Raw genomic sequence first — 18,368 nt, 5'->3', positions numbered from 1 at the left:
AAGTGACAAGCAGTGCCCTTCACGTCAAAGGGCAATGCTGTGTGATCAAACAGTGAAGGGGAGGGCAGGGATTAAATCAAAACAGAGTTGGAGGGGGAAATAATGCACTCCACTCCCTGTGGTGCCCACCTCTCCCTGAACAACTCCAGGGTGTCGGTGGATACTGTGTACTCTTTCTCCTGGTTATATTGGTTAGTCAGGGCTTTCCTGATTAGCCCAGGTTACCAACTCCAATCAAGGATTGTGTAGTGAACAAGATGCAACTGGTTCAAATCACTGCAAAACATTTTTATATAAACTGATAAATACGTGTGAAGTTCAGTGCTTCACTTAAATAAATCAAATTACTTGAGAAGAAAGTTTTTTAAATTTGTGGATACTATCAAAACTAATATGGGGTGGAGGAGGCAGCTGAGAAATTACAGAATGAGCGAGTTTTAAGAAGATGGTCGCCTCAGGCGACTGACTGTGTGGAGTTTGCACATTTTCCCCGTGTCTGTGTGGGTTTCCTCCGGGTGCTCCGGTATCCTCCCACAGTGCAAAAATGTGCAGGTTAGGTGAATTGGCCACGCTAAATTGCCCGTAGTGTTAGGTGCAGGGGTAAATGTAGGGGAATGGGTCTGGGTGGGTTGCGCTTCGGCGGGTCGGTGTGGACTTGTTGGGCCGAAGGGCCTGTTTCCACACTGTAAGTAATCCAATCTAATCTAATCTAATCAGTCCCCCATGGGGAACCTTGTCCTACGCCTTACTGAAGTCCATATAGATCACATCTACTGCTCTGCCCTCATCAATCCTCTTTGTTACTTCGTCAAAACATTCAATCAAGTTTGTGAGACATGATTTCCCATGCACGAAGCCATGTTGACTATCCCTAATCAGTCCTTGCCTTTCCAAATGGATGTATATCCCATCCCTCAGGATTCCCTCCAACAACTTGCCCACCACCGACTTCAGGCTCACTGGTCTACAGTTCCCTGGTTTGTCCTTACCACCTTCCTTAAACAGTGGCACCACGTTAGCCAACCTCCAGTCTACCGGCACCTCACCTGTGACTATTGATGATACAAATATCTCAGCAAGAGGCCCAGCAATCACTTCCCTAGCTTCCCACAGAGCTCTAGGGTATACCTGATCAGGTGCAGGCGATTTCTCCATTTGTATGCGTTTCAAGACATCCAGCATTTCCTCCTCTGTAATATGGACATTTTTCAAGATGTCCCCATCTATTTCCCTACATTCTATATCTTCCATGTCCTTTTCCACAGTAAATACTGATGCAAAATACTTGTTCATTATCTCCCCCATTTTCTGTGGCTCCACACAAAGGCCACCTTGCTGATCTTTAAGGGGCCCTTTTCTCTCCCTAGTTACCCTTTTGTCCTTAATGTATTTGTAAAAACCCTTTGGATTCTCATTAACCCTATTTGCCAAAGCTATCTCATGTCCCCTTTTTGTACTCCTGATTTCCCTCTTAAGTATACTCCTACTGCCTTTATGCTCTTCTTAGGATTCACTCGATCTGCCCTGTTTATACCTGACATAGACTTTCTTCTTTTTCTTAACCAAACCCTCAATTTCTTTAGTCACCCAGCATTCCCTATACATACCAGCCTTTCTTTTCATCCTGACAGGAATACACTTTCTCTGAACTCTCGTTATCTCATTTCTGAAGTCTTCCCATTTTCCAGCCGTCCCTTTACCTGCGAACATCTGCCCCCAATCAGCTTTTGAAAGTTCTTGCCCAATACCGTCAAAATTGGCCTTTCTTCAATTTAGAATTTCAACTTTTAGATCTGGTCGATCCTTTTCCATCACTATTTTAAGTCTAATAGAATTATGGTTGTTGGCCCCAAAGTGCTCCCCCACTGACACCTCAGTCACCTGCCCTGCCTTATTTCCCAAGAATAGGTCAAGTTTTGCACCTTCTCTAGTAGGTACATCCATGTACTGAATCAGAAAATGTTCTTGTACACACTTAACAAATTGCTCTCCATCTAAACCCTTAACACTATAGCAGTCCCAGTATATGTTTGGAAAGTTAAAATCCCCCAGCATAACCACCCTATTATTCGTCCAGGTAACTGGGATCTTCTTACAAGTTTGTTTCTCAATTTCCCTCTGACTATTAGGGGGTCTATAATACAATCCCAATAAGGTGATCATCCCTTTCTTATTTCTCAGTTCCACCCAAATAACTTCCCTGGATGTATTTCCGGGAATCTCCTCCCTCTGTACAGTTGTAATGCTATCCCTTATCAAAAACACTACTTCCCCTCTTCTCTTGCCTCCCTTTCTGTCCTTTCTGTAGCATCTGTGTCCTGGAACAGTAAGCAGCCAGTTCTGTCCATCCCTGACCCAAATTTCTGTAATTACTATGATATCTCAGTCCCATGTTCCTAACCATGCCCTCAGTTCACCTGCCTTCCCTGTTAGGCCCCTTGCATTGAAATAAATGCAGTTTAATTTTTTAGTCCTACCTTGTCTCTGCCTGCCCTGACTGTTTGACTGGCTTCTGTTCTCTGTTCCTCCACACTGCCAAGAATCCTGTCTTTAATCCTATATTAAGCATTCGAGTTCGACCTTCCAAAATGCATCACTTCGCATTTATCCAGGTTGAACACCATTTGCCATTTCTCAGCCCAGCTCTGCATCCTGCCTATGTCACGCTGCAGCCTGCAATAGCCCTCGATACTATCAATGACACCTCCAACTTTTGTGGCATCTGCAAATTTACTAACCCACCTCCCAACCTCCTCATCCAAGTCATTTATAAAAACCACAAAGAGCAGAGCCCCAAGAACAGATCGCTGTGGGACCCCACTCACCACTGACATCCAGGCAGAATACTTTCCATCTACAACCACTCTCTGCTTTCTGTCAGCCAGCCAATTCTGAATCCAGATCGCCAAATCTCCCTGTATCCCATACTTCCTGACTTTATGAATGAGCCTACCATGGGGAACCTTATCGAATGCCTTGCTGAAGTCCATATATACCACATTCACTGCTCGACCTTCGTTGACTTGTTTTGTCACCTCCTCAAAGAACTCAGAGATTTGTGAGGCATGACCTGCCCCTCACAAAGCCATGCTGACTGCCTTTAATCATGCTATGCTTTGCCAAATAGTCATAAATCCTATCCCTCAGAATTCTTTCCAACATTTTGCTGACCACAGAAATAAGACTGACTGGTCTGTAATTGCCAGAGATTTCCCTATCACCTTTCTTGAAAAGAGGAACAACATTCACCTCCTTCCAATCCTCGGTACCACTCCTGTGGAGAGTGAGGAGGCAAAGATCTTTGCCAGCAGCTTAGCAACCTCCTTTCTTGCTTCCCGGAGCAGCTTAGGATAAATCTGGTCTGGCCATGGGGACTTATCAATCTTAATGTTTTCCAAAATTTCCAGCACATCAACTTCATTAATCTCGATCTGTTCAAGCCTGTTTTCCTGCTCCTCAAAGTTCTCATTCACAACAAGGTCCTTTTTCGTAGTGAAAACTGAAGCAAAAAACTCATTTAGGGCTTTCCCTATCTGCTCAGACTCCACGCATAAGTTCCCTATGTTATCCCTGCTCGGCCCTACCTTCTCCCTGATCATTCTCTTATTCCTCACATATGAGTAAAATGCCTTTGGGTTCTCCCGAATCCTTCTTGCCCAGCCTTTCATGTGCCCCCGCCTGGCTCTCCTCAGTCCATTTCTAAGCTCCTTTCTTGCAAGCCTGTAATCCTCCAAAACTGTTCTAGATCCTTGCTTCCTCCACCTTACGTAAGCTGCCTTCTTCCTTTCGACGAGAAGCTCCTCTGTTCTCATCATCCTTAATCTTCCTCCTTCTTACCTGTCTCAGAGGAACAAACTTGTGCATCATTCGCAACAACTACCTATATGTTCTTCAATCTCTCTACTGCTATTAGGGGGTCTGTAGAAAACCCCCAATGAGGTGGCTGCTCCCTTGCTGTTCCTAATTTCCACACATACTGACTCAGGAGACAAACCTTTCTCAACAACCTTCATTTCTGTAGCTGTGATGCACTCTCTGATTAGCAATGCTACACCCCCTCCTCTTTTTCCAACCTCACTGTTCTTTTTAAAACATTCTAAAACCTGGAACATCAAGCAACCATTCCTGCCCCTGTGAAATCCACGTCTCTGTTATGGCCACAACATCGTAGCCCCAAGTACTGATCCATGCCCTAAGTTTGTCACTCTTATTTCTGACACTCCTTGTGTTAAAGCAGACACACTTTAACCGATCCCTTTGTTTCATCACCTAAGAAACCTTCCTGATAGATTCACTACATCCTGTCACTGCCCCATCTGCAACTGCCCCCCTCTCAATATGTGGCTCTGATTCCCAACCTCCTGCCAAACTAGTTTAAACCCTCCTGAATCACACAAGCAAATCTCCCACCCAGGACATTTGTGCCCCTCTAGTTCAGGTGCAACCCATCCTTCATGTACAGGTCCCACCTTCCCCAGAAGGTATACCAATGGTCTAGGTATCTGAAGCCCTCCCTCCTGCCCCAGCCTCGCAGCCACTTGTTAAGCTGCATTCGCTGACTGTTTCTCATCTCACTATCTTGTGGCACCGGTAGCAAACCTGACATCACTCCTCGTCCTGTTCTTCAGCTTCCAACCTAACTCTCTGTAGTCACTTTTCAGATCCTCAATCCTTTTCCTGGCTATATCATTGGTGCCAATATGTACCACGATTTCTGGCTGCTCACCCTCCCCCTTCAGAAACTTGTAAACCCGATCAGCGACATCCCGGACCCTGGCACCAGGGAGGCAACATACCTTCCTGGAGTCCCGTTCCTGACCACAAAATCTCCTGTCAATCCATCTATTAAGTCCCCTACCACTAGAGCTTTTCTATTTTCCCCCTCCCCTTCTGAGCCACAGTGCCAGGCTCAGTGCCAGAGACCTGACAACTATGGCTTTCCCCCTGGTTGGCCGTCCCCACCAGCAGTATCCAAAGTGGTATATTTATTGCTGAGGGGAAGGCCATAGGGAATCCCTCCTCTGATCGTCAGTTCCCTTTCCTTCCCCCTGACAGTAACCCAGCTGTCCTAATCCTGTGTCTGGGGAGTGATCACCTCCCTGTACATCCTCTCAATTTCCCTCTCAGCCTTCCGGATGATCCGTAGTTCAACCAGCTCCAGCTCCAGTTCCCTAACTTGGTTTTCGAGGAGCTGGAGTTGGGTGCACTTCCTGCAGATGTGGTCGGCAGACACATGTGAAGTGTCTCTCACCTGCCACATTCTGCAGAAGGAATATGCAACTGCCCCAACCTCCATATTCTGCTACTCTGAAAGCCCTCACAGAGCTAAACAAGAGAAGAGAAGAAAAAAAAGTGAGAAACCTGAAAACTTACCGAGTTTACAGACTTTTAGTAAGGTCAGAGGCGGTGGGTGGGAGGAAGGCCCTACGGTGTCGGGTCTCGGGTTTAGATCTCACCCACTTAAAAACTTCCCAGCAGCCCTCGTTTCTCTCTGCCCTCTCTCCTCACCGCTCTGTTGAAAAAAATGTTTTATACTCACCTTCCCAGCAGTCCTCCGCTTCTACCTCACACCTCTTGGCAAATGGAGGCCCCGGTGCCTGAGGTAAGTTTTTTAAACTGTTATACTCACCTTCTCAGCAGTCCTTCGCTCCTCCCTTGCACCTTTTGGCAAATGGAGAGGTGCTATTATTTTGACTTTTTCTTTCTCCAAAGTTCCAAAACAATGCAATAGCATATAAGACAGTAATTGCTGCTCCTGAAATTCGAGGAAATCATCTCCAACACCTAAAATGCCTCAAAAAAGGAGTAGCCTGTTACAGCCAGAAATTTTTCCCGTCCTCCATCTTGGATTACCAGGCCTCTGGATTTCTGGTTCAGTAACATACTCACTCTGCCAATACACCCTCTAAGAGAAAAGCAACAAATTGGATAGCCTTCAATGATTTCATGTGGTTTAATTGTTGGTTCACACTAACTCTGGTCAGTGGAAAGTTCTCTGAGAAGGAAGGGTGTAACAAGGAGACACCACCTCTGACATTCTGTTGCTGTAGAGTTACAGTCTTCTCAAAACGAAAGGATGTCAGCTCCTTGGGAAGGAAACCCGGGGCAGAATCTTGTTGTGGTCTGTCTTGCCAGCAAGCAGGAAGTGGACTGAGAGGGATAATGCCTAAACTGTCACATTGAAGAAAAGGGCCTTGCACGGTGTGCTGGAACTTGGCAACTCATTACCAACTGGAGAGGAGGAGGGGACCAACTGGAAAGAGATGACAGAGAAACCAAGCAAACCTGAAGCTATTAAGACATGAAGGCACAGCACAGTGTGCAGGGAGGAAGGGGGGGAGGGTCACAGCTTAAATAATTAAGGACAGTTGGATTCACTTTCACCCTTCCCTAGTGGTACTGGCATACAAGAGAAAATGCCTTTTTTGCAGACATGTCTGTAGGGTTTGGCAACATTGCAGAGTGTACACAAAAAATCAGGATAATATACAGCAGAACAGATTGCAGCCAGTGATTGCAGGTGAAGTCGGATTGGTCAGATGTGGGATTAGGGAACAGGAAGGGGCTGGATGGTTAGGGTTAGGATCGATCATCAACTCTTTTGCATCTTCCCATCTGTTCAGAGCAGTTTCACTTTCTTTCATATGTTTCAGGAGTTCTGTTTCCTCCTGTGATCCCTATGCCTTTCGGTGCTTTGTACAACAGAAAACAGGTGATTTCACCATTAAATGTCTGTCTGTTCCAGCCCTCTGAGCTTAAGTACTTTTGTGATCTGCATTTTGAATGTCTTTTGTCAGTAAACATTTCGCTGTGTTACAGCCTCCACAATATTTCCAGAGCCCCTGTTAGCTGTGTAAAGTTTTAGATGGTGCCTATAGAGAATGGGAAGGACAGATATGAATGGTTTGGCAGAGATTTTATTACTCAACAGGCAACCTTATTGGATGAACACAATCTGAATTCAGAGCAATTGGTAGACAGCCTGTATAAGGGTTGGACTTTTCAGCATGGTATCCTTTGAATTCAAATTGGATTGATCAAATATTCAACAAATGCTTCATTACCATCAGGGTTCAATCAGTATAGGCTTGCTCAGTTGGGAAATAGCAATGAACAACTGACGGAAGGAAGATTGCTTTCTTGGAATTTGTTAATCGGATACAAACTGGATTACTGAGGTTGGGCAGCCTTTACAATAGAGGTCATTCAGCTGGTGGAATTTCTTCCGTAAATCCCTGAAACCCCTTTCAAGGCTCCTCCCAAAATCCCAACCTTCTCACCAAGCCTCACGCTCATCCCACCCTTCCCGATCATCCCTTCTCTGCGCTGGAGTACGTTATTGTCCACTTGCAAAGTATCGTGAGCAAGGCTTAGAGATTCCAATGGTCAGATCACCTTTGGAGCACAAGAGAGTGCACTTTGATTGACGTCTTTCTCCTCCTCTTTTGAAGGATTATTATTACAAGTTTTCTTCCTGTCTTTAAGTGTGACATTCCATGGAGCTCTCTATCTCTCTTCTTCTCTCTCTCTAGAGAGCCAATTAATTTATATCTGCAACTGTTTTTGCCTGTATTAGCCCTGTTTTAAATTTTTAATTACAAGTTAAAAATGGTGATAGTACTTCAGACTTCTGAACTGTGGTCATGACAAGAGAAATATTACTGAAGAGAAGCAACATAATCTTATTATTTCAGGTCAATGGTCAATTGTCCAAACCCTGCACTATTAAATCTGTTTCATTCTTGTCAGTTGCTACTCAACCTACTGATTGATTTCAGATTTAGTTAGTTACAGTTTTCCAGGGTCTACCATGTTTTATCTTTCGGGTGAAAATACTTGACAAGCTGTCCCTTAAATCCCAAATTCCCAAACTCCTTGGAAAATGACTACAAAATCGGAGCATAATCTATATATAAGAAATAAAGTTAAAAATCACACACACCAGGTGGTTGTGATAGTGCTCCGAAAGCTAGTGCTTCCAATTAAACCTGTTGGACTATAACCTGGTGTGTGATTTTTAACTTTGTACACCCCAGTCCAACACCGGCATCTCCGAATCATATAAGAAACAAATTGCTTACACTTTAAATTTATTGGATTTGGAAGTCAGTTTGTCTGCAAAATCTACAAATCTTGCCGTAAGGAGCAGAAATCAGCAGCTTCACTAAGTCCAACTCAGACACATCTCTCCACATATCAGTTTTGCAGACAATTGTTATACTGCTGCTTGTGTAGTGGATGAGCAGCAGATAATTGTGCTCAGTAATACAGATCACGTTAGCATCATTGTCACTCTCTGGAATCACACCATTGTCCCAGTCACTATGTAGAGCTTGTTCACCAATTCAATTGACCTCCAATCGGGCACAATCCCTCTGAGAGGGATTCTGCCCGAAACATTGATTTGCCTGCTCCTCAGATGCTGCCTGACCTACTGTGCTTTTCCAGCACTACTCCAATTTAAATCCCCACATTCCCTCTGAGAACCATTCATAATGAATTAGTAAACTTTTTTTGTAGAATAGACTGGTTATTTTGTCATACCAGAATACAAGAATGTAAGAAATAAGAGCAGGAGCAGAACCCCTCGCCAGTCCAGCCTGGTGCATCATTCACCATGATCTTGACGATCCTTGGGCTCCAACTCCCCTTACTGCTTGAGGTCAAAAAATCTGTCTGTGTCAGCGTTAGATATGGCACATCAACAATGGCACATCTGGGGTGAAGAATTCCAAGCATTCACACCCATTTAAATGAACAAGTTTCTCCTCACTTCAGTCTGAAATACTGGATCCTTTCTCAGGAGGCTGTGTCTGCATAATCTACATTCCCCAGTCAATACAACGAAGCAACATGTCAGTATCTACCCTGTCAAGTTCCTTTGGAATCCTCTGTGTTTCAATGAGATCACCTCCTATTCTTCTAAACTCCGGGAACTTTACAGCTGAGTTACTCAACTCGCTCATCATGTGACAAACCCTCTCCTCCCAGGGACCAATCGAGTGATTCTTCCTTATTTCCTTATTTCAAGTATCCTGCAATGAAGGCCAACATGGTATGTGAATAGGAAGAGTTTAGAGTGATATGGGCCAAGTGCTGGGAAATGGGACTAGATTGGGTTGGGATATCTGGTCGGTGTGAATGGGTTGGACCGAAGGGTCTGTTTCCCTGCTGTACATCTCTATGACTCTGACTGTATGTCATTTGTCTTGACCACAGCCTGAGTGAGTGTATAGTTCGGGAAATTTGGAGACAATGTGGGAATTCAGTGCAGAGGAGAAGAGGTGCATTTTCCTTGCTTTATTTTGGGCTCATGGTTTGTAAGGTTTTTATATCAGGATAAACTGAAGCCCAGGATCAGGGGCCCAGCACGAAAGACCGTAGGTTCATTGGTTGATGATAGCAACTAATTTGACTTTTATAGGCTATTTTGCAATTAAAGGTAAATAAGGGAAATATTTACAAGCTACAAACTAAAATTTCCAGAACGAAATTGTTCAAAATCAAATTAAGAACGAAGTAATTAAAATAGAGATGTGGCTAGGTGATGTGTTGTTCCTGCATGATGTGGGAGCTGGTGAACCCCACTGTGGTTCATAGTGATCACATCTGTAGCAAGTGTTGATTGCTCGAGGAACTCCAGCTCAGAGTCGATGAGCTGGAGTCTGAGCTTGGATGCTGCCACACATCAGGGAAGGAGAGGGTTGTCTGGACGGTGTGTTTCAGGAGGCTGCCTCATCCCTTAGATTAATTACCTCAAATTCAGTCGGTGGTCAGGGACGGGAGGATATGACTACAAGCGAGGCAAGTAAAGGAAACCAGGAGGCAGTGCTGAAGGAACCTCAGCCTTTGTGTCTGTCTAACACATATGAGATTCTTGCTCTATGTGTGGAATAGAGTGGCAGCTGTGGGGAGGGTGAATAAACTGACCATAGCATGTACTCAGCCGAGGTTATTAATGTACACATTCAAAAGTGGGAGAAGAGTGAAATGTAATTATGATCAGGGATAGTATTGTAAGGGGAATAAACACAGTTGTCTGTGGCCGAGATTGAGAGTCCCAAAGCCCGTGTTATCTGCATGGTGCCCAGGTTCAGGATATTTCATCTGGGCTGCAGAGGAACCTGGAATCGGAGGGGGACGATCTAGTTGACGTGGCCCATGTGGATACCACTGATGTTGGTAGAAAGAAGAAGGAGATTCTGCTGAAGGAATACGAGCAACTAGGGGCTAAGTTAAAAAGCCGAACCATAAAGATGATAATCTCTGGATTAAAAACTGAGCCCCAGCAAATTGGCACAGGGTTAACCAGATTAAAGAGGGAAACATTTAGCTCAAAGGTTGATGGGAAAGAAACAGGTTTGAATTCATGGGACATTGGCACCAGTACTGGGGAAGGAGGGAGCTTTTCTGTTGGGACCATAACTAGGGCTGTGGATAGGACTTTAGACTAAATAGTGGGCCTGACTTCAGGAAAATTATGGAAAATATTGAATTTGGTGAGGGCTCAGCAGAGGTTATTAATGTTTCCAGAATAAGTAACAGGACAAAGAGAATGGAAAGGGTCAGGAATCTAATTTTGGGCGCAGCAAATGAGGTGACAACTATGAGAAGGGGTGGTGCAGTTAATGCAGGACTGAAGGTGTTGTACTTAAATGCATACAGTATACAAAACAATGAGCAGATTGAAATTGGTAGGTACGATGTTATGGGTATCATAGAGACATGGCTGCAAGGGGATCTGGGCTGGGAACTAAATAACCAAAGACACATGTCCTATAGAAAGGACAGGCAGGTGGCCAGAGGGGGCAAGGTGACATTGTTAGGAAGAAACAATATTAAGTCAATAGCAAGAGATGACGTGGAATCAGAAAGCGTATGTGTGTAGAGTTGAGGAACTGCAAAGGGAAAACTGGCTTTGATAGGAATTGTGTGCAGGCCTCCTAATAGTAGTCAGGGTATGGGGGAGAAAATAAATCAGGAGGTAGTAAAGGCAGGTAAGAAAGGCACTATCACATAATTATGGGGAACTTCAATGTACAGGGGAACCTGGGAAATCATGTTGGTAGTGGTTCTCAAGAAATGGAATTTGTGGTGTATCTACAAAGTGGTTTATTGGAGTAGTTTATGGTAGATCCTACTAGGGAACAGGGAATTCTGGATTTGGTGATGTGTAACGAGGCAGACTTGATTAGGGAGCTTAAGGTGAAGGAATCTCTGGGGGCAGTGGCCATTATATGATAAAATTCATCCTGCAGTTTGAGAGGGATTCTGGCCTTCTGAATTGCTTGGCATATCTGCACACCTTGTGCACCCAAGTCTCTCTGAACATCAACATCAACATTTATAAGTTCAAAGTTCAAGCATGATATAGATATTCTATTTTTCTATTCTGATGATAAAAGTCAATAGCTTCAAATTCCCCCTGCATTATGCTATATCTTCCATTTATTCTGCCTGCTTAATTAACCTATTTGTCTGTATTTGCATCTCTGTGCCCTAATCACGTCTTAACTTTGACTTAGCTTTGTAGCTTAGCAGACTTAGATACATTACTCTCTATCTCTTCATCTAAATCATCAGTATAGATTGTAAATTGTTGAAGTCCCAGCATTGATCCTTCCAGAATTTCACATGTCATTGTGTGCCAATTTGAACATGTCTTATTAATGCCTATGCTTTGTTTCCTGTCAGTTCACTAATCCTCTAACCAGGTTAATCCAATACCCCTATTACATGAGCCTTTATCTTCCCTGTTAATCTTTTGTGTGGCACCTGAGTTTTTACCTTTTAGAAATCCAAGTATATGACAACTACTGATTCCCCTTCATCAACCCCACTGTTTACATCCTCAAAAAACCTCCGTGTATTCATCAAACATCATTTCCCTTCCATGAAGTAACATGACTATCTCTTTTCATAGTGTTTTTTAAAGTGTATTGCTAAATCTTTCTTACTGATAGATTCTAGCGCTTTCTCAATGATTGTGACAGGCTAACTGGCCTGTAGTTCCTTGTTCCCTCTCTTGCTGCTTTTGTTAAGGCGTAGGGATTCATTTTCCTACTTTCCATTGACTAAGACAGTTCCAGAATCTAGGGAATTTTGGAAAATCATAACCACTATCTGCAGGAAAACTCATACTGTGAATAAGGTAAAGTGAATGATCGGTCGTATAATGGCAGAGGGTGTTATTGCCAATTATCAATCTTCCCACTTAATTTTGATTATTTTTAACTCAGGCAGAGAAGTGCATCGCCTACCGACAATTTTGTATAGTATATCTCCTGCGTACTCGATATCCCACGTTACAGCATACCCATGTGGCCGCCTTTGAGCTGATGTTGTCATGAATATGTTTATGGATTTTGGTGTAATCCCTGGGAGAAGGTGTAGGCATTGCTGTCACTCATAGTCAACTGCATGGTGTGTGAACGCCAATGGACTGAAAGGTTTTGACGTGCACAGCAGTGCTTCTGTAAATATTATGGTTGTGTTAAACCCATTACTGTGCTTCATTGCAGTTGCCTTGAAGAACCACAGCTGTAACAAGATCGCCGACGGAAGCGGCAACCATGGCAACAGGAAAGTGTTGGGATTGGCGGACGGTGTCCTGCCAGAGGGAGAGCTTTTATTGCAGGTCAGTGCTTTAGGCTAGATAGCTGGTATGGCCCAGTTAATGCTGAGATATATACACCACTCCATCATTTTGTTCCCCATGTATTAAGGAGAATAAACCTTAATAAAAGAACTCTTGAGTGTAAAGGTCACCATAGCATGAAACTAAAAGAATTTTTCAGCAAGTTCTTTATGCTCTGGTTATTTGCAGAATGCAAAACAAAAAAACTGAGTTTCCAATGCAAGATAAGTAGATATAATGGAAGAAGTTGGCAGCTGCATAAGTGGAGTCTGGCATTGGGTTAACTTAAGACATGATTAACTCTGGCAGTTGTAAATTTAGCGAGTTAAGAGGACCTGCCAATAGGATCATCAGAGGGCCTGAGTGACCCTCAGCGTTTGAGACAAAGCTCCACCACATTTACACCACCACTCAACCGTGGAACTGTCTTTTCTTGACAGAAGCAGCTTAAGATCAGTATCAAAATCCTGAGGCTCCCTCCCTAACGGAGTTGTGGGCCTAGCTACACCAAGCGGACCGCAGCAGTTCAAGAAAGCAGCTCGCCATCACCTTCACAAGGGCAGCTAGTTTATGTCTGTGTAGAGCTTGTATATTCTCCCCGTGTCTGTGTGGGTTTCCTCTAGGTGCTCTGGTTTCCTCCCACAGTCCCAAGATGTGCAGGCTAGATGGATTGTCCGTGCTTTATTGCTCCATTGTGTCCAGGGTTGGGCAGGCTAGGTGGATCACCCCTGGGGAACGCAGGGTTACAGGGATTGGACCGGGTCCAGGTGGGATACTCGTGGAGGGTCAGTACGGTCTCCTTTAGCCAAATGGCCTGATTACACACTGTAGGGATTCCATGAAGTAAGGCAGTCATTTAAAGTTGCAATGGAGACCAGCTGTCAAGAGACCAGGCAGCTACACCAGCCTTTAAGCACTGGCAACGTGATTGAGTCTTCGGGCTGTCTACCTTTCATCCTCCCTTCCTTGTAAAGCTTCATTCAAGCCAAGATATGAAGGAATCATAAGTTGAGGTATTGGGGGTGGGGAGGAGGCTGGATTCAATGTTTTGGAGGGACAGAGCAATGAACTCAAGCCTCATTTTGTCAGCAAACCAAAAGCAACAGGAAAAGGTGATCAAACACAGCATGGCACGCAACTATTAAGGAAATCAGTTTCTGAGTTTCTTTGCTGTGGGTGGTTGCATACGCTAAACTCTTAGCTCAATTATTTCTGTCAAATTGAGACAGGAGTTGACAACACCTTTAACATTACAATTCCTGCTTTTTCCTAATGAAGGTGAAGTCCTCAATGCCAATCTCAAGGAGGATATTGAAGAATAAGTCGACTGAAAAACGGGAAAAATAGCAGCCAATAGGGGTGCCCTGGAGAAGGAAGAATGACATCTTTGCCACACATGAAAAACTCATTGACGCATGCAAACTAAAAAATTACTAAAAGGATTTCTAATTGAAAAACAGCTAAAAACTAAAAGGATTTTAACGAACAAAAGACACCACAGCAATTCTCCTTCTTTCAGTTGAGAGAGTGAAGTAGAATCCACTACATTGTGGCCCAAGGCCATTGTCTTGCAAACACGGCACTGTCAATCTCAAATTTTAAAAGCCTTGCCCAGCAAATTGCAGCAGGTATACCTGAAACTGACATCTTCTGGGATGCTTGCCCCCTCAAGGGGCTGGAGGAAGGACATTAGCTACTTGTAAATGATTAATTAATCATCCTTACGTTTGTTTGTCACTGTGGTTATAGATCATTTGGAGGTATTCTAATGTATCGTGCAGACAGATGTATTTAATTGTGAATTGCACATATGCTCAAGTGTCTGTAAGTGCCCATGGATGGAATGTGAAGCCCTCTCTCAAGGTGAATTTGGAGATGGGGGAAGATTTGATCAGAGATTCGCTCAAGTGCTACCTTTTGATACTTGAGTGAAATACTTTGGCTTTTGGAGCGTACATGTTTATTCTCTGCGTAAATTTAAAGGCACAACACACAGGGAATCTTTTTCTTAGACACCGCTGTACTTATGTTGGCACACGATAAGAAGCATAGGTTTGCAGCAAAGCTTTTTTTCAGAATAACTGATACACTTCTACATACAAAAAGGCACCACCCCAAATAGCAAATGAACACAGCTGCATGTTTTTAACCAGGCAGTTATAGGTAGTGGAGGGCGAGGGAGTGTATGTGTCCTTGCCCTGCCCACAGTCTCTCTGTAGTCTCTTATAGCTTTGAGTGGTTGCTCAAATGCCCAAATAATGTCTGTGGTCTGTTTTATAATTTTATTTTTTCTTGGGATGTGTGCATTGCTGGGTCAGCTTTCAGAATAAAGGTCGTGCATGTCACTCCTTCCTGCCTGACTGGGATATCCAGACCCTGAAGTGTGCTTTTGAAAATTAGTTTGAATTTTCTTAGCCAAGAGCATGAAAACCTCTTTCGATTCTGGCATCAACTCCCACCAGTGAATTTTCCTTTTCATACCACCTATTACTGAAAGCTGAACTGTCAATCAATTCTAAGTTGCAGGAAATCCAAAGCTGATGGTGTGAAGTTGGGGAATTCTCCCACTCTCCTCAAACTGACCACATTAGATGCCTGTGGGACCAACACATCTGCAGAACTGTGATTCCTCAGTTGCGTAAATACTGTTAGATTTAATCAAGTCCAGGACATCTGTGTGGCTGGGGATTATTTTAAGGTATTCCAGGCAGTGTGGAACTGAAAGACTGTCCGCCCGTCCTCCTGCAGCTAATGAATCCCCTGGCAACAAGTGGAGGAGTTGGGAAGTCACTGTGATAACCTAATGCAGCATCTGCTCTGATCATCTTTATCGATGAATATGAAACCCTATTTAACACTCTACCCCCACGTCAGTAGACTTGCATTTTCGGTGAACTTTAATCTTCATATTATCGGTTGCTTGCTTTATAGCACAGAAACAGTTCATTCTTTCTCCAAAGGAATCTTCTCCCGCTCCTATTTCATGTCACCCTTTCAACATACCCTTCTGTTCTCCTCATGTGCTTGTGTTTATTTGGCATCTCTGGAGTGAAAATGTGCAATTCACCTAAAATAATTCCCTGTGGACATGGGTTCCAATTTCTCACTGCTCTGGGTCAAGAGCTAAAGAACCAGGAGTAGGCCAATCAGACTTTGAGCACACTCCAGTATTTAATGAGGTCATGGCTCATCTGCCTCAATACCTCTTTCCCATACATTATCCTTTGATTTCCTCATGTAGCAATTTATTAATATGAGGCTTATGAGGCTTATGTATATTCAGTAAGTGAGCCTCCACAGCCCCCTGCTGCAGGGAATTCCAGAGATTCCCACCCACCGAATGAGGAAATTCCTCCTCCGCTCAGTCTGAAATGACTGACCTCTTCTTCTCAGTCTGCATCCCCTTGGTTCTCGATTCCACCCCCACCCCCTGTCCCAACTGGAGGAATCTTCCTCCTGCTTCTACACTGTTAAGCCTTGAAGTGACAACCTCCCCATCTCAGGTAAGGTGGACAGCTGGCTGGAGCCAATATGAAAAGCTGCTGATGCAGCATCCGCAATACGTGAATTTTAGCTCATTTTTCTGATTGGAATAGGTTTCAGCTCAGAGGCAGTGCTCATGACCGTGTCTCTGTGGCTGTCATTTCACAGGTTGCGACCGAAAAGCCATCAGCTTTTGACCGACGTTCTTAAGGAGCAAAAGCTGTCAGTAACGTGCCAAAAAAGCCTCAAACATCTTGAATCGGAAGGAAGTGAACTTCAAATCATTGAAAATGTCCTTCCTGCTGCTTCATTCTCTGATAAAAAGGACAAAAATGTTCTTTTTTTTTAACATTCTACAGCTTCTGTTCATAACATGAAAGAGACTGAATGGTGTTAGATGCTGGAGGGTTAACTGGACTTATACTGAAATGGAGCATCATGATTCACTTAGCCCAGTGGGTGAATGTACAATTAAGTATTACACTGGAACACTATGAGGGTGTATGTATGGTATGGTGCTGTTTGATGCCATACTGTATGGTATAATATGCCATTAAAAGGTATGGTATGGCACTGCACTGTATAGAATGAAATTGAACTATACCGATTAGCATGGTATTTCAGGATATGTTTGGTATGGTATGGTATGGAGTGGTACTCTACAGTATGATATGATACAGTACAGCATGGCATTGCCCCATATACCATGTGTTAATATTGAAGTATAAGTGTGTAAATTAGCTCACTGAGCTGGAAGGTTTGTTTTCAGATGTTTCGTCACCATGACTAGGTAACATCATCAGTGAGAGTCTCCGGTGAAGTGCTGGTGGTTTGTCCCACCTCTCTATTTATAGGCCTTGGTTTCTTAAGGTGAGTGATGTCACTTCCGGTTCTTTTTTTCCAAGGGAAAGTAGATAGGATCTAAATCAATGTGTTTATTGATGGAGTTATGGTTAGAATGCCACGCCTCTAAGACTTCTCGTGCGTGTCTTTGTTTCGTCTGTCCTAGGATGTGTGTGTTGTCCCAGTCAAAGTGGTGTCGTCCTTTGTCTGTGTGTATAGAAATTAGTGATAGTGCGTCAAGTATTTTGGTGGCTAGTTGATGTTCATGTATCCTGGTGGCAAGTTTCCTGCTAGTTTGTCTGGTGCAGTGTTTTTTACAATTCTTGCATGGTATCTTGTAAATGACATTAGTTTTGCTAGTAGCATAGAAGTATATAAGATTGTATGAAATGGTATTGTATGATAGGTTATGTGTTTTATAGTGCCTCTGACCAAACTTTGGGAAGTATTTTAGGGTGCACTAGAAAGGAAAAACAGGAGGTAAGAAGATTGAGACATTTAGGGAAAGAATTACATAGCTTGGGACTGAGGCAGGGGAAGGCTCCACCACCAATGAGCAAGTGATTAAAATCAGGGATGTGTAAGGGGCCAGAATTGGAGGTGCATTGAGCCCCCACAGTGTTGATGGTCTGGAGGAGGTGAGAGAGACTCTGAGATGGAGGAGATAGCGAGAATTCGAATCATGAAGGGAATTAAACTTGTCTTCAATGTATTAAAGTCACTGATGAGTTTTTGTTTTATGAAAGAGACCTGCCTTTTGCCAACGGGAGAAAATTAGAATAACGATTTAATATTTGTTGAGGAAAAATGTGAACCAAGTAACAATCTCAGATATAATGTGTTTTCAATATACACTAACCAAACACATGGGAACCCATTCCATTAAGTTTTGCTTTAATATAATAGCAGTGGGGTTGAATTTGGCAGCAAGAGAAAAAGATTCGACTTGTCAGTTTTGGCATTGTGCTTGGAAAAATATTGTTCCATTATTTCTTCCTCTCCACGAGTTCAGCTTTTGCAAAACTGTGTTCTCTTTACTGTAATAATTCTTAACGATTGAACTTTGCGCCAGCGAGCAGCTCGGGATGAAAGAGATTCTTTTGCCAGTGCGTGGGACCCTCATATGTCAGAGAACTTTGTGACTCACAGATTTCCAGCTTTTGTAATGTCAGAAAGTCAGAACCACCCGGGTGTGTTTACAGACCGGAAGGACACAGTTTTACAGCGGTGGTGACATCTGCTGTTGAAGCTTTCCCCACGCGCTACCACCCAAACACTAAACCTCAGTTGATCAATTCTCATCTGGTGTGGTTTCAGAAAGGCCCAACATTCAGTCACTGGTTGCTCTCAGAGAGCAGTTGTCAAAGCATTAATGTCCCCTCTTGCTGCTCCCCTTGCAACCACC

The 18,368-nt window shown here is 43.6% G+C and overlaps 1 protein-coding gene across 1 annotated transcript in view; it reads left to right on the top strand.

Annotated features, from left to right (window-relative positions):
• Positions 1 to 18,368, top strand: part of LOC122551357 (aryl hydrocarbon receptor-like) — a 163,061-nt gene that overhangs the window by 71,795 nt on the left and 72,898 nt on the right. Inside the window, exon 3 of the mRNA XM_043693099.1 lies at positions 12,522 to 12,637. Coding sequence (XP_043549034.1) covers positions 12,522 to 12,637 — 116 coding nt within the window. The remainder of the gene's footprint in view (positions 1 to 12,521; positions 12,638 to 18,368) is intronic.

This window comes from Chiloscyllium plagiosum, chromosome 7, assembly GCF_004010195.1.
Source record: "Chiloscyllium plagiosum isolate BGI_BamShark_2017 chromosome 7, ASM401019v2, whole genome shotgun sequence".
Taxonomy (NCBI): domain Eukaryota; kingdom Metazoa; phylum Chordata; class Chondrichthyes; order Orectolobiformes; family Hemiscylliidae; genus Chiloscyllium; species Chiloscyllium plagiosum.
The sequence above is the reverse complement of the archived record's forward strand: the minus strand, read 5'-3'. Positions and strand labels throughout refer to the sequence as shown.